This window comes from Odontesthes bonariensis, chromosome 14 (genome assembly GCF_027942865.1).
Source record: "Odontesthes bonariensis isolate fOdoBon6 chromosome 14, fOdoBon6.hap1, whole genome shotgun sequence".
NCBI lineage: Eukaryota > Metazoa > Chordata > Actinopteri > Atheriniformes > Atherinopsidae > Odontesthes > Odontesthes bonariensis.
Window position 1 is genome coordinate 29,957,635 of NC_134519.1, and position 20,234 is coordinate 29,977,868.

The 20,234-nt window shown below is 40.5% G+C and overlaps 1 protein-coding gene across 1 annotated transcript in view; it reads right to left on the bottom strand.

Moving 5' to 3' along the window:
* The window catches only part of scp2a (sterol carrier protein 2a), a 32,669-nt gene that overhangs the window by 2,704 nt on the left and 9,731 nt on the right, over positions 1–20,234 (bottom strand). Inside the window, exons 12-14 of the mRNA XM_075483958.1 lie at positions 5,172–5,325; positions 3,215–3,311; positions 924–1,053 (exon numbers count right to left, since the gene is read on the bottom strand). Of these exons, the coding sequence (XP_075340073.1) occupies positions 924–1,053; positions 3,215–3,311; positions 5,172–5,325 (381 nt within the window). The remainder of the gene's footprint in view (positions 1–923; positions 1,054–3,214; positions 3,312–5,171; positions 5,326–20,234) is intronic.

A 20,234-nucleotide genomic window follows, 5' to 3' on the forward strand; every position in this document is an offset into this window, starting at 1 on the left:
CAAAAACAATATATGAATGATTTTGGTCTCTGTGATGCTTGGCGCTCCCACCACCCCACTCTCAGAGAGTACACTCTCTTCTCACCATCTCTTCTGCCATGCCCCTCCCGATACTTGCGGCTGCACTCATATCCAGTCACATGCTTATCATACAGGTGCTGTGTCATCCTGTGGTTTCAAGCCATCTGTATCGTCAGTTATGTTATATGTACTTGCTGCTGGTGTTATTGCTGCATGTGTTTTTGTTTTGCTTTTTCTCTCTGTCTACCCGCAGGTGGTCCTGACGGTTCTCAACCTGGTTTCCCCACAGAGGCCGTAGGATGTTTTCTGTTTGGTTTCTACAGATATAGCAGCTAGCTTTCTGGTTTTGTCTTGTTTTTCTCATTTTTCTGTCTTTTTATTTGCTCTCCCTCTTTCCCTGTCCGCCTGTCAAGTTCGGCACTATTTTATGTAAAGTACTGTCACAACAATAAATAAATAAGCAGCACTTGGGAATCAAGGGGAGTTTTACATTCATAAAGCTTCCCATGGCAAAGCAAATGTGTTTGGCATAAAACGGTATTCAGATTATAATTCTGCTGCTATAATGCTGGACAGGACAAGGGAAGGAAAAAGATAATGACTTCATATAAAAACACACTGACATAGCTCCAGACCCAAGGCAACATTTATAATATTAAATGTTTTATTATTAATAATAGCAGTATAAGTATAAAATGGTTAAAAGCCATTTTTCTAAGAATCCATTAGCTCTAATGTTGAATAGAATCTATTATCTATAATACAAGAAGCGGGGGAATAAAATCTCATGGTGGAAGCAAGAAAACAACAAAAAAATTACACTGCGGCCAGCAAAATACCAAATATTCTTTTACTGTCATACCAAACTGTTTGACAGTTATTGTAGTACTACAAATACATACCTGGGTCAGTGATGACAGAACCTTTGCCATGTTTCACATTCACAACCCAAGTCGTTTCTCTCCCATTGGGGCCATCCTTCACTTTAAAAGCAAAAACTCCACCAATCTTCTTAACAAGCTTCTCGCCATCCTGCAAGAAATTAACAAGATGTTTGAGCTCCGTGAAATATTTCTTGACACGCAATAATGTAGAGGAGCAACACCTGCTCCCACACTGCAAATGTTATTTCTAAGTCAATCATTGCTGCGTGAACAGCTTGACATGCAGACGTTACATCAAAACAGCTCAAATATACCGCGATGCTAATAGGCAGAAAAGTTGAACTTGGAATGCAAAAGTGAAACTGCTGAAGATCTTTTTGAAGAGGCAGCTGTGCAGTTACTTCACAACTATGAAACATACAGTGCACGGCCTTCAGAATGAATCTGCATTTGTTAAGTTAAGGACAACAGTTTGTGAGGCTTTAGAATTCGTTATGCAACTGCCCTATGACGGTAAAGTGTTCTACAGGGATGGATACCTTAAATATTGTCCAGCTGTGCAGTTTACAGTATGCATAGACTATATCTTACAGTCTGTTACAATCTTTTTTAATTTCCCCCACTGGGGGATGGATAAAGTATTTTTCTATTCTATTCTATTCTATTCTATGTGTCCACTTATTTTTCCTATGTACCAGCTGCCTTTCCCCATATTGTGGAAGTAAATTCCATTCTGCCTGTATCAATTAGATAAAATGGCAGCTTTGCATCTCCTGCATTCTGGGACATTAACTGTTAAGTTAATTAATACCTAATTATCATCTTCCCTTAATTATAATAACTTGCTGCAAGAAAACCACCTACATTAAATCTCAATGTAAAAAAGATCTCAAAGGAAATCTCCACCCAAACCCAAGCATTCCGACGCAACACAGAAAGTTAAAAACAGGAAGTACAATTCAGGTACATCAACTCAGAATCTGTCAATGTAAGTCATTTCTACAGGGCTATGGATGTTATGGATTTTTAAATATTTTTTTTTCAACCTCATTAGAAGCTCTGTAAAAAAAAAAAAAAAATCCGAGATTTTCATTGCTTTGTTTCCCCTTAAATTACGGTAGGTTCAAACAAGAATGCAGAAGTTCCCACAAAGGGGTAAAATGTCTCTTATGCAACCCTGGCTAGCCCCTAAGTGCTGGAATGGAAATGGAGGAGGTCAAGGAAAGTATTTCACTATAGAGCCTTGTGGAAAAGACTCCAGCAGTCAAAATGCATCAGGTCTTGCTGCAAAATGGCTCCAAAATTGCTGGCATTCAATTGTTGTTCTACTACTGGGGGCTTGGGGGGGTGTTTGTGAAAAACATTTGCTTACCTTTCAAGAAGTGTGCTCTATATTTACTGTCTCCAGGTAACAGCCTCACTAATGCACATACATCAGTGCTGCCATATCCTTTTGTACTGAAATGAACTCAACTCATTTTGCTTGACGTTGCAGCTTATTTCATGTAAGAGTACTTGTCAGCCCGATTCTTTCATTGGAAGCCTAAGAGCAAGCTGGAGAAATCTTAAGTCAAACAAAGTATTTATCTATAAGTGGTCAGAGGTAAAGTAATGGCAGCGCTGGACTCAGAGTGACAGCTCCCGCAGGAAATCCATCAGCCCGAGCCTCGATATGCAGAAACATTTCATATTTATGAATCCCTTTATCTCACAGAGGTTGAACTTATACGCGACCGAGTATAATTGGCCAGTTATTAGTGACATAAGCAGGCCAACCGCCATCTTCGTCATGTTCTTTGGATATGATAAACACCGTGTGTGTGTGAGTTTTGTTTTAGGCGTTTATCTACTGTAAATGAAAATGACAGCGAACAAAGATCCAAAACATGAATGCATTTATCCATCCATCCATTTTCTATACCCGCTGAATCCGTCAGTCGGGTCGCGGGGGGGCTGGAGCCTATCCCAGCAGTCAATGGGGGAGAGGCGGGGTACACCCTGGACAGGCCGCCAGTCCATCACAGGGCCACACAGAGACAAACGAGACAAACAACCACACACTCACTCCTAAGGACAATTTTATTGACACTAATTAACCTAACATGCATGTTTTTGGACAGTGGGAGGAATCCGGAGTACCTGGAGAGAACCCACGCATACACGGGGGGAACATGCGAACTCCACACAGAAAGGCCCCAGCTGGGATGAATGCATTTAACTAGATGTAAATATACTGCTTCAATCAGATCAGGAACAAAATAAATAGTTCCAAGAGTGGAAGGATGTTAATTAGTGACAGTGGCGTTTACCTCCTGCAGATGTTTTTCAATTTCCTTGAAGACGGGGTAAGCTTTAAACCCTTCCAGGTCACTGCTTGAGCTGCTTGCCGCTGCACCTATGATAGACCTGAGGAAATTAAGAAAGCCAAAACTAAGCTAATGATGTGATAATTTGCCTATCTGAGCAGACACCATCTCCTGCTTCATTAGTCAACAGCAGATCAACTGCCTTTTTGGCCTCATTCACTCATGGCATCAACATGCATCTTTGGTGATCAAATCTCGGGTGGAGAGCTCCTAGTCCATCACATCTAAAACTGAAATGCGGCGTACATTCAAAGAAAAAAAACTTGTTGTGACAGTTAATTAAACTGACTGCAGTTATTTTGAAGAATTTTGAAAAAATTTGGGATATTTATTCCTTGTTACTCCACAGTGCAGTGTAGAGGGGGGGGGGTTGCAGAGTTGTTGCACATTAAAAAACATCTTCAGTTCCATCTCGAGAGACCACTTCTGATGCTTCCACGCTCTAATTGAAACAAAAAACAAAACAGCTGGGCAGCTGTGAGGAATAAGCAGGAGAGTATGTGTACTAATGTTTCTGCAAAAATGATCAGAAAGAGGCACAAGAGATGTTCTATGAATGATACGTGGGCTTTTAGTGGAAACATGGTTGCATGTCAGTAGTGGTCAAAGGAAAAATCTGAATTAACACTCTAAAGAAAAAGGGGCCCATACCACATCCAAACATGGTCCAGATCTGAGTAAATGGACTGTAGACTGACCACTCAAAGTACTTTTACACTACATGCCACATTCACTCGCATACTCGTATAGCAGGTCTTAGTCCATATAGGCTTCACAATGCTTTCTTCTATGCATTCGCCAGGCACGTCACCAGACACTGTTTACCGGGGCACGTGCCCCGGTAAACATGCGTTGTGTAAAAAAATTCCCATACACATCCTACGCTACGACTGATGTGCCAAGGAAGAATAATATAGACAAGATTTTCCCTATTTCAACCACGTAACCTACTTTAGCCAATGCTCCATAGGTCTACCAAAGAGTGCAGAGGTTATATTCGCAGGCATTTGGTGCATGTTCAGCGAATGGACTGTGACATCAGTGCGCGAAATCAGAGATGGAAGGCAAGATACTGCGGTCCGCACGTCGCGGATAGTAGCCCACACATTTTGCCAATCGAAGCGTAGTAGGCTATATGAACCACTACACATTGAAGGATTGCCGTCATCGTGGTCATGGACATAAGGAAATTCTTACAGAGGGGAGTCAGGGACAGAGAAGCAACAAGGAGAGCTGAGCAAGAAGTGGACGGAGGTGAGAAATTAGATTAGAAATTAGTAGTGTCGACGCCCATGCCTACCTATAGGCCACTGTCATTTCTTACGCCAAATACACAACGTTTGCATTTAGGCTTAAACAGTCTCTGGCTGCTTCAAGGCATATGAATTAACACGAGACAATATCCTATTCTGCCTATTAAAGCCTATGTACTAAACTATCTTAGGCATTAGGAAATTGAAACAGGAAAATGTCCTTGTGATATTTTTTAAAGACTGAAAAGGTTATACAAGCTGGAATGCATGCAGAGAGTAAATCGTGTTTTTTGTTGTTGTTTTTTTGTTCATGTTGCTGTAACAGAGAATTGAAGAGAGAGGGAATTGAAAAGCTAAATGGCAGCGTTGGTGGTGGTGTTCTGGCTGGGGGCCTGTGCCCCTGTACAGCTGTAGGTCTAGCAACGTCCCTGGCATTCGCACACATTTATACCCCACGAGTGTGTTCTTGACGCATCTTGAGTGTGTTTACATCTGTACTCAGAGCTGTCCACTTGTAATCAGATCACCCACGATGCATGTTAATATCAGCTGTAAACAGGCCCTTTGAGCCAGTGAACGTTTGACAGTAATTCAATAAAAATGCGAGTTAATAGTGTGTCGACATGAAGCAATAAGTTCCTGGTCACCTCTCCTGCTGTGGGAAACCCATCTTGTACAGTGTGACGACCACGGCTCCTCCCAAGCCGATGTTGTGTTGCAAGGCCACTTCTGCCCCCAGAACCTGCCTCCGGCCGGCCTGGCCTCGCAGCTGCCAGCACAGCTCTGCACACTGTGCCAGACCTGTGAGAGAGCATCAGCAGGGGGAGGCACACAGAGCGCGAGAGCAACGAGAGTTAAGCAGGAAATCACACTGCACCGGCTGAAAAGGCCATAGCATAGAAAACAAACTACAATGTAGTTAAATATAGGAGTGGGAAAAGGACTGATCTTATAATGAGGCTTTCTTTTTATAAACTGAGATTTATTGGGCTTTAAAATGTAGATTGATTTAAACTTTAAAATGCGGGGGAATGGAGTTCCGGTTGGCAAGCGGAATGGAGTAGTGGTGTTTTTTGGGGCTCCTGCCACACAACTTATATTTGACCATCTATTCGCTCAAATTTACTGAAATTAGTGCCTACGATCGTCTGAATGTGTTTTACGCACACTACCAACCAGAATGACTTCTAGAACTACATCAAACAAACAGGACAAGAAAAAAGAAAATGTTTCTGCTGCTGGCCACGCTGTCGACAACGCTACATTGGACCTGCTAACTAATCCTGACACTCTTTCAGCAAGATGTGAAAACAAGCTTGGTGCCATTGAAGCAAAGTTAGGCAGAATCCAGACTACCGTGAACAATCATGATCAACGAATTTCCGATGTGGAATCTGGGCTGAACGATTTACAACGTCTGGAAGCGCAGGTGATCGCTCTGGCTGAAGACAACGCTAAGCTGAAAGCTAAGGTTCTGGACCTGGAGGGGAGAAGCAGGCGGTGCAATCTTTGCCTCATAGGACTGCCTGAATCAATCGAAGGTACGAGACCAACAGTGTTTTTTTCTAACCTCTTGGTTGAGGTGCTGGGGAAAGATGTGCTACCTTCCCCTCCAGAACTTGAGAGAGCCCACCGTGCGCTTAGAGACAAACCAGCCGAAGGAGAAAAGCCCAGGGCCGTGATCATTTGTTTTCACAAGTTTCAAACGAAGGAGGCAGTGATTCGTGCAGCTTGGCAACGGCGAGGCGAGCTGAAGTACAATGATGCGCCGATATATATTTACGAAGACTACAGCCCCGAAGTCCTGGAACAGCGCGCGGAATACAAAGACGTAATGCAACAACTCTACACTCTCCACCTCAAGCCCTCACTGCTGTATCCTGCGCGACTGTTTATCAGGTCGGAAGATGGCAAGAGACGGCACTTGAAATCAGTGAGAGCAGCTGAGCAGTTTCTGGCCACCTACGAGCCTGCTCCAAGAACGGAGGAGGACTGATTCAAGTCAAGGCTCAGCTGAGGTGACGAATTGCTACCATTTCCTTTTTCTCCGAGAAGGGCGAGTCTAATGTAGAGTTGGAATAACGCTGACTTGAGTTTAAAAAATGCGGGTACATAGGGACTGCGATCACTTTGATGGTAGGCTATGCTTCTTTTAAGTTTCACTTTCATTATGTCACCGAGTGGTGTATGGACATAAGCCTGGACTACCTGTTCATTTTCTATGAATGAGAACCGTAGTCACCTTTGTAGGGCTTCCGTTACCGATATTGTTGACTGTGCTTAATTGCCTACTGAAGCCTGATAATGTGTCGGCTAAACGTGCCTGAAACGGCGTGGAAAATTTAACCCATTCTGTTCTGTGTTTTTTTGGAGTTAGGCTACTGTTACTGTCTAGTCTATATTCAATCATTTTAGTGTCATAAAATGTAGATTGGTTGAATTTACTTTTCTATAACCTTTTTTTTTATGATTGTGTGGTGGGGAGAGAGAGTTGAGTAGAGCCCCCGGATAATTTTGCTAAGTGAAGATGACTGTGGGTATAAGGGGTTACTGGGAGTGGGTTGTATTGGGGACGGGTGGGGTCAGGGCTTTTATTTTTTTTATTTATTTATTTTTTTTTTTATTATTATTATTTTATTTTTTTTATTCAAGAAAGCACAAAGTAAGATACTTTAAATACAATATCTTGAATTGTTTTGTTTTCTTTTTAACTAAACAGAACCCACCCACCCACCCACAACACCCATATCCTGCTGTAAAGGAAAAGGAAAGGGAAAAAAATAAATAAAAAATAAAAAAATTCATAAGCATAAATAGCAAAGTTAAATAAATAAACAATGCCATAAATTAAATAAATAGATAAAAGAAAATAACATTAATAATGATAGTAATTATGCTAGTAAGAATTAAAGTGTCCATAATGTAATGACAAAATTAAGAAGAAAATAAATAAACAAACACTAATAATAATGAAAATAAAAATAATGACAGACAATGGGGGCATTGTATATCCATGTACATGTCAATAATTAGGCAAGGTCAAATATATATCTATCTCAGGGCTTCATAGGCTTATGGAAGGGCCTTAAGATTTTTAAAGTATTCAATTAGAGGTTCCCACATTTTGTAAAATTGTTTTGTTGAGCCTCTCGAAAAGCATTTAATTTTCTCTAATTTAAAAAAAAAATAATAATTCAGTGAGTCAGACAGACACTTTGGGTGGTTCAGGGGATTTCCAATGTAAAACTAAATTTCTACGGGCTATCAAAGAAGCAAAGGCAAACGCGTTCATCTTATCAATGGGTAGCTAGTGCTCATCAACCAACACTCCAAAGATGGCCATATCTGCTGACGGTTTGACTTTGGTGTTAAATGCATCATTTAATATTTTACAGATAGCTGGCCAAAATTCAGTTAACTTAGGGCAATTCCAAAACATATGGGTCATATTTGCTGTAGCAGAATTGCAACGCTCACACCTGTCATCAATGTCGTCAAAAATTCTTGAGAGTTTAGATTTAGTATAGTAGATTCTATGAAAGACTTTGAACTGTATCAGGCTAAGCCGGGCACAGGATGATGTTCCGTTAATTCTTTCCTGAGCACGTTCCCAGAAGTATCCAGGAATTTCAGAGCCAAGTTCTTCAGACCATGCCGTTCTAAGCCCATGTAATGACGTTTCTTGAAGAGAAATAATTATATTTGAGATGTTTGCGATATGCCTCATCAAATGCATAAGGTTACGCAAAATCTTCTCAAGTCCTGAGTCTGCTGGAAAGGCAGGAAACGTTGTACTCTGAAAATGTACTGTACCTGAAAATATCTAAATTGGTCAGATTTTTGTAAGTGGAATTTGGCAGAGAGGTCAGTGAAGCTGGCGAAAATACCATCTAAATAGAAACGTTCACATGTATCCAAACCTTTCCTCCTCCATAGGGTAAAGGTGTGGTCTATTCTGGCAGTAGGAAAAAGGTGATTATTACAAATAGGGCTGTATACAGAAAAATCTTTTAGTTTGAAATGTTGTCTGAATTGTGTCCATATCCTAAGAGTAGAAGATACCACAGGGCTAGAAGTGAATTTAGAAGGCGAAAGTGGTAATCCGGAAGTGACCATAGCAGGAAGTGAAGTAGAGGTGCAGGAGTTTGCCTCAATCTTACACCAATCCAGCTGTGGACTCTGGTACCAATATATAACTTTTTGAATATTAGATGCCCAGTAGTAATTTCTCATATTAGGTAGTGCCAGGGCACCCTTATCCCTAGGCCTTTCTAAAAACTCTCTGCGGATTCTAGCATTTTTATTTGCCCAAAGAAAAGAGGAGATTAATTTATTTAAAGATTGGAAAAACGAATTAGACAAAAATATTGGGAGACATTGAAACAGATACAAAAAACGGGGTAAGACATTCATTTTTATACAACTAACTTTACCTGGAAGAGATAAATAGAGACCAGACCATCTCTTAAAATCAGCATTCCAATTTGAGCAAGAGGGGTTTGAAGTTCTTTTCATTGAGATCAGAAAAAACTTGGGTGATGTGTATGCCTAAATATTTAAATCCAGACTTTGATATATGGAGAGGGAACACATTGTCTGGTAACTGAAGGGCCAAATTATTAATTGGAAAGCATTCACTCTTGGAGAAGTTTAATTTGTAACCGGAGAAACGCCCAAAGTGATTAAGGATATTGACAATATTAGGAATACATGATACTGGGTCTGAAATATACAAAAGTAGGTCATCAGCATATAAAGAGATTTTATGTTCAGTTTCAAACCTGTGAATACCAAAGATATTGGGGGTTGTCCTAAATTTAATTGATAAAGGCTCAATAGCTAATGCAAATAAAAGTGGGCTAAGGGGACAGCACTGACGTGTACCCCTTGAGAGAGAAAATAGTTGGGAAGATATCTTGTTTGTAATTACTGATGCTTCAGGAGTTGTATATAGTAAACGTATCCAGGATATGAAGTTTGAGCCGAAGCCAAATTTCCCCAGTACAGTAAATAAGTAGCTAAATTCCACTCTGTCAAACGCTTTTTCCGCGTCCAGGGAGACAACAACCTCTGGAGTCTCCCTGGACGCAGGAGAGTGAACAACATTTAAAAGTTTACGAATATTTGTGAAGGACTGACAACCCTTTCTGAAACCAGTTTGTTCTGTTGAGATGATATTGGTGGTAACATTCTCTAGTCTTGAAGCTAGCAGTTTGGCTAAAATTTTAACATCAACATTAAGCAAGGATATAGGTCGATATGACCCACAATCATTTGGGTCCTTGCCTGGCTTTAAAAGAAGTGAGATGGAAGCCTCTGTTAAAGTTTGTGGTAAATGGCTCTGATTGAAGGAGTGATTAAACATTTCAAGTATCAGGGGAGCAAGTTGAGGGGAGAATTTTTTATAAAATTCAACAGTATAGCCGTCCAGCCCAGGTGATTTACCACTCTGCAGTTTGTGAATGGAGTCAATAATCTCCTGTAACGTTATGGTTTCTTCAAGGCTGTCTTTGGCCTCTGTATCTACTTGTGGGATATTAATGTTGTCTAAAAAAGTCATCATATTTGATTCATCTTGTGGGGAAGAAGATGTGTATAATTTGGAATAGAAATCTCTAAAAGTATTGTTTATCTCTATTGGGTCTACGGTCAAAAGTTGTGATGTATTGCGTATCTGAGGAATTAAACGAGATACAGATTTACATTTAAGCTGGTAAGCCAGAAGATGACCTGCTTTATCACCATGTTCATAATAATGTCCTTTTAACCAAAGCTGGTGTTTTTCTGTTCTTTCTGTTGACAGTAGGTCATATTGGGTCATCAGTGCAACCCTTTCTTTATATAACTCAGGTGTTGGGGTGATAGAATATTGTTGGTCGATGTGTCTTATTGATTCCAGGAGTTCTTTTTCTTTTTGTTTTCTCTCCTTACTGCGTGAAATAAAATAAGAGATCATTTTCCCTCTTATAACAACTGTAAGCGTTTCCCATAATGTAGATGGGGGATGGGGATATGGAGTCAGACCTGTTAAAGTATATGAACTTGTCTATTGCTTTACCAATGACTTCACAGAAATGACTGTCTGATAGTAGGGATGTGTCTAATCTCCAGACTCTTGGCTGTGTGACATTTTGAGAGAATGAGATATCCAGGGAAACTGGTGCATGATCAGATTCGACATTTGCAGTATATTCAGTTTTTTTTATATATAAGGGAGAAGTGTCTTATCAATGAGGAAAAAAAATCAATCCGACTATATGTGTGATGAACGTGTGAAAAGTAAGAAAATTCCTTTTTGTGAGGATAAAAGAACCTCCAAGGATCAAGACAGCCTGCCTTGTCAGCAAACTCACCAAGAGCAAGAGACATTTTAGAGTGTGCCAAAGTTCTAGGGCTAGAGCGGTCCATAGCTGGGTCCATAACCATGTTAAAGTCACCAGATAGAATAAGACTGTCTCCCCAACCAAAGAGAACAAAAAGCAAACCCAACACGGAACAATCAGAGAAGGTTGTCTACTTGCATGTCACTAGGAAAAAGTGGAGAAGGCAGAGTAGATTCAAAATTATTGGTTACATGTAGTGGCTTAATAACATCAAGATAACGGACAAAAGGATCCCATATTTTTCCAAAGTGGCGTGTTCTATCTCTCAAGGAAAATCTGATTTCCTCAAGATGTAGGGTGTTAGTAAGCTCGTTAAGCCATGCTTGTAGGGAAGGGGCTTGTGGTTTCTCCCAGAAGGTAAGTATAAGCTTCTTAGCTGTCAGTAGTCCATATGATAGAAATTGCTGTTCATATGTTGTCAGTTTGTATGACTGATCTGACCGCCCCAGTAGTATAAGAAGAACATCTGGCTTAAGCACTTTTTGAGTGACTTCAGCAAACACTTTAAAAATGCCCTGCCAGTATCCTTGTAGGTTGGGACAAAGTACAAAGCAATGGGCTAGTGACCCTTCACCAGAACCACATTTGTCACAAATCGGAGAAATATTAGGAAATATTTTGTGTAATTTTGTCTTAGAGTAGTGAAGTCTGTGTAATATTTTGAATTGGATAAGACAATGTCTTGCATTAATGGAACAGTGTTGAATTTCTTCTAGGCTTATTTTCCAGTCTCCATTAGACATCTCTAACCCTAACTTCTCCTCCCAAGCTTCTTTGATTGCGCTCGTTGAAGGCAGGTGGAGATTCTGTAGGCTATTATAAAATGATGAGATGGATTGGTTATATCTAAGACATTTATCTAGGTAGGAAGGGCTAGCTGTTGCAAAGTCTTTTGAGTCTGTCTGTACATAATTTCTAATTTGCAGAAATCTGAAGAAATTATTCTTGTGTAGGCCATAAGTCTCCTGTAAAGGTTGCAAATTTCCCATTTAAATAGAGATTCCCAATGCAATTTATTCCCACATCCTTCCGATGTTTGAAGCCATTGTCCATCGTTGAAGGTAAAAAGGATGGGTTATTTGCAATGGGGAGTAAAAAGGATAAAGAATTTGCAGCGTCTGCTGTATTTATTTGCTTCCACACCCTAATTGTATTGTGAATAAAGAAATTACTCCTATAGAGAGACTTTTTAAGAGCAGTTGGAGAGAGTAATATTGCTGTTAGATCGTAGGGGGTGCACTGTTCTTTTTCTAGTTCTTTCCATGCCTGATGCTCATTGTCTTTATTCAATAATAATCATGCTATAATCCTGAGGTTACAGGCCCAGTAGTAAAGTTGGAAGGACGGAAGAGCCAGTCCTACCTCTGATCGTGGTTTGCAAAGGTGTGCTTTTTTGATCCTGTGGTTTTTGTAATGCCAAATAAAGGGCATGATTAGTGAGTCAAGTTGCTTAAAGAATGTTTTAGGAATAAAGACTGGGATGTTTTGAAGCAAATATAGTAACTGTGGGAGGAAAATCATCTTAAGATGGGAAGTGTTCTCCAGAACTGGATATTTGATTTCAATATTTCCAACAGAGGAGGATAGTTGGCTGCAAACAGAGCTTTTGGCAGTTTTGTCACAACAATACCAAGATAGATGAATTTGTGCTTTGATATTTTAAATGGTAGATGTAGAAGTTGAGAAGGGTCTATCCGTCCCACCGCATGAGCTCACTTTTCCCCCAGTTTATTCTGTTACCTGTAAAGCTGCTGAAGTTGTCAATTATGTGTAAGATCATTGGAATACTTGATAGTGGTTTTGTCCCGTAGATGAGAACATCGTCTGCAAACAAAGATATTTTGAGAGAGGTAGTTTTGCAATTAAATCCATGTATATTTGTTTCTGACCTAATTGTTTCTGCAAGGGGTTCTATCACAAGGGCAAAAAGTAAGGGGGATAATGGGCAGCCTTGTCTAGTGCCTCTCTGGAGCTGAAATGGGGGTGACAGAGTTTTATTTGTTAGAATTTGTGCTTTGGGGTTTTTATAAAGAGTTTTTATCCAAGAAATGAACGTATCACCCATATCAAACTTTTTTAAGACAGCAAACAGATAAGGCCACTGGACTTGGTCAAACACCTTCTCTGCGTCTAGGGATATGACAACCAGGTCTGTCTTTGAGGTGTGAGAAGAGTAAAGAATATTAAAAAGGCGGCGGAGGATAGAGCATCGGCGTCGCGAGACCCTTTTCACCGGGGCACGTGCCCCCCTGTAGATCTGAGGTGCCCCGGTATCAGTGACGTGCACAGGAGAAAAAAAATAATATAGGCAAATATGATTTCATATTTCAACATGATTTTCTGTATAATTCGTCATTTTGATTGAAGTTTCCAAAAATAAAGTCTTCAGAGTCAATCATTCAGATTCACCAGACACCTGGAGATTTAGGCAAAAGGGAGGGGCGCGGGCGTTGCGGGGGGCAAGCAGCAGCTTCACTAGAAAAAAAAAAAAAAACAAGCGCGCACGCGACCGGGCGGCAGAGACACTGTGGGAGTAGAGCGACTGCCCTGACTGCCTGGAAAGGTGAGCTTGAAATGTGTACACAGTGCCTAGGCTACAATACATGATCACAATCAACTTCTCTAGAATCCAATGTCAAGTTTGGGACGTTTAGTGACCATAAATAATCTGACAGCCAGCTACTGTTTAGGTAGCAAAAAAAAAACACCGACAGCCAGCTAGCTTGCAGTCAACGTTTTACATGGCTCAGGTTGTTTTGTGGTAGGCTACCAAACTAAGTTACAGGCAACTGATGACATTTCGTTTTATCAAGCAAGATGAATGATGGAAATAAAGCACAGTTCGAATTATTCACCTGCATGTTGTGTTAAAATGCAGACAATTCGAAATGCCCACGGAAAAGAGGGAGAGACAACTTAAGGAGGCAGCTAATTTAGCTGCCTCCTTAAGTTGTAGTCCACTGTTGCTGTGGATCAACAGTGGAGAGGTCCTTCTCAAAGCTCAAGATTTTTAAAACCAGGCTTAGAAACCAGTGTGGGCAAGAACGGCTGTCCGACCTCCTCCAAAGAAATAACTGCAAAAAAATTTTTGCTCGCGCGCTTTGCGTCATATTTCTGTGCCCCTGTTGTGCCCCTGTATAGTATTGGGTCAGCTGACGCCCCTGGGATAGAGAATGCACTTCGCTCAGGGACAAAACCGGTTTGATCTGTTGCAATTAATTTACCCAGGAGTGTGTTGAGTCGGTTGGCTAGAGTCTTTGCCAAAATTTTCTGATCCACGTTTATAAGAGATATGGGCCTATATCCACCAACCTCCTCAGGGTCCTTGCCTTTCTTTGGAATGACTGTGATCACTGCATCATAGAGAGATGGGGGGAGAAGTCCTTCTTCGAGAGACTGTGTAAACATCTCAAGCATGAAAGGTGTTAATTCATAGAAGTTTTTGTATATTTCAGTAGGTATCCCATCAGGCCCTGGAGTTTTACCAGTTTTCAATGATTTAATGGTTTTATTTATTTCATCTGCTGTTATATCTGCCAAGAAAATCACGATCCTCCTGAGTCAGAATTCTTTCCATGCACTTTAATATCATGGTATATTATGCATACTTCACACAGAATTTACTGCTTGCATGGATGATAAAAAGTCAGTGAATAATGTTCGGTTCATATCATGGAACGTCAAAGGGGCAAACCAAGCAACGAAAATAAATAAGATCATGTCTCATATTCAGGGGTTGAGAGGCGATGTGGTGTTTTTGCAGGAGACACACCTGCGTACAGAGGAAATTTTGCGCATTAAAAGGGGCCGGCTCAACCAACTATATCATTCCAAGTTCAGTGATAGGGCCAGGGGGGCTGCAATCTTGATTCAAAGCCACATTCCCTTTGAGCTAGAAAAACTTGTAGCTGATTCATCTGGCAGGTTTGTTATAGTGTCAGGGCTGCTGTGTAACACCCCAGTCATCTTGGCCAGTGTTTATGCACCAAACTGGGATGATGATAAATTCATATCCAAGTTTTTTACATCCATGCCCAATATTGAAACTTACCATGTAATCATAGGGGGGGATTTCAATTTTGTTCAGCATCCTAATTTAGACAGATCTTCAACCAGACCGTACTCCCTTACTAAAGCCGCTTTCGGACTGTAGGAACCTTTGGCAGTTCTAATAACCTTTTAATCCGCGGGGCCGTTTTCTCCCGTGTTCGGACATACAGGAACTCGGGGCTTTCTCCCTTAGTTCCTATAACTATTTAGCTCCTTCTCCGAGGTCGGGTCTTTTCATAGTTCTATAGAACTAATCTAACGGAGGTGTGTGGTGGTCGGTAGCTACGCCCCATGTAATTCTATCACGGCTGAAATGTCTCCTCATATGACAGACACAACCGGCGGGTGTTTAATAAGTTAAACTTACACTGGTCTCATTTGTCTGCAGCGCTCTGCTCTCCTTCCTTCATGAAATAAAAAAGTATCGTCTCCTGACTCTCTCTGTGAGCTTTTCCAGCCTCGATATTAGACGCCTGATGTGATTGTCCATGATTAATATCACCATCATGCAGACCATAAACACAGTGGCCTCCCCGCTCTCCATATTAGCTTCTTGGTGGTGTTTTTTCTACTCTCCTTACTTTTACCGTTTTGTTTTGAGTTTGAATGTAGCGCTAAACGGCTAACGGCTAACACGTCACTGAAGCAGACGGCTGCGCGCGGCGCATCAGTCCCTATCAGGTCCCAACTCATGTGCGAATGCAGACTGAAACAGTTCCGCTGGGGAAGGATAGTTATCAGAACGAAATTCGAGGAGGGTAGTTCTGATAACTACTTTCTTAGAACGGTCTGTCCGAAAGCGGCTTATGTCAGCCAAACTCCTTTCATCTACTGCATCACAGTTGGGTTTTTCAGATCCATGGAGGTTTAAATTTCCAGACGAAAAAATTGTTTTCATTTTTTTCGCCTGTCCACCATTCTTATTCTAGAATAGACTTCTTTCTCTTGGACAACAGATTGCTTTCTAATATATGCTCATGTGATTACCATAGTATTATCATTTCAGATCACGCTCCCACTTCTCTAGACATACATTTTCCTACTTATAGGCGCCCTCGATGGAGATTTAGCTCAAGTCTACTAGCTAATGACCTCTTTGTTGAGCATGCAACAACCACCTCTCAAGTATTTTTTTCAATAAATGACACTCCAGACGTGTCAAGGGGTACTTTATGGGAAACCTACAAGGCATTTCTGAGAGGCTATGTAATTTCTTATACAGCTTACCTTAAAAAAACAAATGTGAAAAGACAGGCAGAGTTAGCACAAATGATCCTTGAAGTTGATGATAATTATTCTAGAAATCCAGATCCTGCACTCTACAAAAGACGGTTACAACTTCATTCTGAACTAGTTCTTTTAACCACCAACGAAGCAGAACTGCAACTGCTTAGATCCCAACAAAAATTCTTTGAGTCAGGAGACAAAGCTGGCAAACTCCTTGCCCAGCAATCCAGAGCTGCTGCTGCCTCTAGGCTAATCCCAACCATAAAATCACCATCTGGTATTACCTTTACTGACCCAAAAAGTATAAATGAAACATTTGCCAAATTTTATTCTGATCTATATGCATCTGACCACCCTCAGTTAAATACACCCAATACACTCAATAATATTGTTTTCCCCATGATAGCAGAGGAGTGGGTAGAAAAGTTGGCCAGCCCAACATCTCCATCTGAGGTTGCAAGTGCTATCAGAGTTTTACAAAGTGTCAAGTCACCGGGTCCAGATGGTTTCACAGTAGAATTTTACAAGGAATTTTCCCCACTTCTTTCCAAAATCTTAATTGATGTATATAATGAAGCACTGTCTGCTGGCCGACTACCCCCAACTTTGAATAATGCTACTATTTCTCTTCTGTTAAGGACAAGGATCCACTACTTTGTAGTAGCTTCAGACCCATAATCGCTCTTAAATGTTGATTACAAGATTCTGGCTAAACTTTTGTCCCTTCGTCTCCAACAGATTTTACCAAGTATTATTTCACCAGACCAAACAGGCTTTATGTTAGGTATACACTCATTTCACAACACTAGAAGGCTTTTCAATATACTCAACACTCCCAGCTCCAGCGTCCCAGAGGTCGTGGTGTCGCTGGACACTGAAAAAGCATTTGACAGGGTAGAATGGGACTTCCTGTTTGAGGTAATGGATAGATTTGGGTTGGGGTCTGGCTTCATTTCATGGGTCAAATTGCTATATTCATCCCCAGTTGCATGTGTACAAACAAATAATACCTTCTCATCTCCTTTTCAACTCCAACGTGGTACAAGACAAGGTTGTCCACTATCCCCCTTATGGTTTGCTATAGCTATTGAGCCGTTAGCGATCTGGTTGAGATCTGCACCAGGATTTCATGGTATTTTTTGTAACAACACTGAACATAAACTATCTTTATATGCCGATGACTTGCTCCTTTATGTGTCCAACCCATCCACATCACTCCCAGTTACCTTAGACATCTTAAAAAAATGTGGCCAACTGTCTGGCTACAAACTCAATTTTGGGAAAAGCAAAATATTTGCATTGAACGAGTTGGTTGGGGCTCTCCCAGACAGCATAGCTCCTTTTAGAAGGGCAGACAGTAGTTTTAAATATCTAGGTATAATCATAACCAAGACTCTGACTGACACTTTCAATAAAAACTTTGTCCCCTTGCTTGCTAAGGTAGAGGATGACTTTGCCAGGTGGTCCACTCTACCTTTGTCGTTGGCTGGCAGGGTGAACCTTATTAAGATGGCCATATTGCCAAAGTTTCTCTACCTCTTTCAACATATCCCTATACTCACTTCAAAAAAGATTTTTTTTAAATTGGACAAATCAATGTCTAAGTTTCTCTGGGCTAATAAACCTGTGCGTATACGAAAAAAAATATTGCAACTGCCTAAAAGAGTAGGGGGTCTTGCTCTCCCCAATTTTTTACACTATTACTGGGCAGCCAATATTCATAAACTGCTATATTGGACCGATAAATCCATGACCAACCAGCCCGCTTGGGTAGACATTGAAATGTCTTCATCTCAGTCCTCATTGAGGGCGTGGCTTTGTTCTCCCCTCACTTTGTCAACGGCGAATGCAAGTAAAAACCCAGTAGTCAAACAGTCCCTCAAAATCTGGTTGCAATTCAGAAGGCATTTTGGCCTGAGAGACTGCTCAATCTATGCACCAATATTAGATAACCATAATTTCAAACCATCTATTACGGACTCTGCCTTTAAATTGTGGTTTGAGAGGGGCATTGTCACAATTAAGCATCTTTATGATGGTGGCACTTTCATGTCCTTTACTGGCTTATCGACCAAATTTAAGCTTCCTCCCTCCCACCTCTTTAGGTTTTTTCAAATTAGGAACTTTGTGCAGAAAAAATACCCTGACTTTCCGAATATTCCTGCACTAACCTGGGTAGATAAACTTTTCTTGTTGGACCCTAATCAGAGGGGGAATATTTCACATATTTTTAGGGCATTAGACTCCACTACCGCTGTCTTCCCCCAAAAAACAAAAAACCTATGGGAACAAGATCTGGGCCTGACCCTTGAGGAGGACCAGTGGGCTAATATTCTACAATTGGTACACAGCTCCTCTATCTGTGCACGACATGGTCTAATCCAATGCATATTAATACACAGGATCTATTATACAAATCATAGATTGTCAAAATTCTACCCAAATGTTGCAGACACCTGTAATCGATGTAACCAGTCTCCTGCTGACCTCATGCACATATTTTGGTCATGCCCTAAGTTGAAACATTTTTGGTCTGAAATATTTGGTACCCTCCACAGAGCCTATGATGTTGGGGAGGATCCCCGTCCTCTCCCAGCTCTTTTTGGTATTCTTCAAACTAAATCCTTTGCAAGCAAAGCCCAACACTGCATGGCTTTCTGTTCTTTACTGGCAAGGCGTTTAATTTTGCTTAACTGGAAACATACTGCACCCCCCTCTTACAGTCGATGGGTCAAGGAAGTTCTTTTCAACTTGAAGTTGGAGAGGCTTAGATTTTCCCTTAATGGTTCATTGAGTAAATTCAACAGGACTTGGGACCCCCTGCTGTCCATCATAGACACTCTAGACATTGAACCAGAAGAGACGCAGGTCTGAGTTGTTGTTTAGTTATTTATTTACTTTTTTTTTGTCCCCCTTTTATTTTATTTTTATTTTATTTATTTTTTCCTCCTTCTAATATTATTTATTTTTAGGTTGCTAGTATTTTTGTTTTGTCTCATTCTTTTTCTCTTCCCTTTCTCTTCCTGTCCTCCTGTTTGTGGTTTTAAATTACTTTCATTCATGTATTGTGCTTAGAACATGGGGTTGTTGGGGTTGTTGGGGATGTTGGGGATGTTGTGTGGGAGGGGCGGGTGGGTGTTTTTTCTGAAAATTATATAACAAAAACAAATGAGCATTTTTTACGTTTGGGGTCCACCCAATCCTTTCTATGTCTTTGTATTGTTGCTCAATAAAGAAATTGATAAAAAAAAAAATTTAAAAAAAATAAGGGGGAATAAAAAAATAATAATAAATCCATCTTCTGAAAGAAAGGCAGTCTGAAAAGAACTGCTACAAAAGATAGGCAATGTGCATTAATGGAAGTTTTTTTCTTTTTCTTTATGAAAGTGCACTAATTGGACAGAACTATTGCCTCTCAGTTTATTGATTTCATAAAAAACATGCTAGCTGCTTTCATACAAATCAACAATTTTTTTTTTTTTTTTTTTTTTCACCTAGATATGGTGAAGAGTCACCTGATGATGCAGTACGTTTAGAATCTGACCAAGAAGTATGTTTTAAACTGTGAAAATACGGGTGGTAAAAAAAACGAGGTTAGCACGTTTTATCATGGTTGTGGCCCAATGATGGAAAGACAAAGTGTTCAAGGAGTAGACTTCTGAACAATAACAGGATCCAGTAAATACCTCTTTCCTTTTTCAATAAAACTAGGACTGATCACTAAGAGAAAAGAAAAGAATCTATGCAGCAGAGTTCTGCGCGGATTACACACAAAAACGTCAACTAGCACAGGTGCCATGATGACTCCTAATCTGACAACTTGCTCTGTAATCTCACCAGTGACTGCTCCTGTCCTAATGTCATCGCTAAGCATTTCATCCCATCTGCTTAATGAGCTTTTACATTTCTGCAATTATACCAATAAGCTAAAAGACTTAAGGGCAGAGGGCTCGTGCATCTTTAACAATTCTGAAGCACTTGCTTGATCTCGTCCTCGGGAAACCTGTTTGTCTTAATGCAGAGATTATCTGCAAAAAGAGCCTGTGGAAA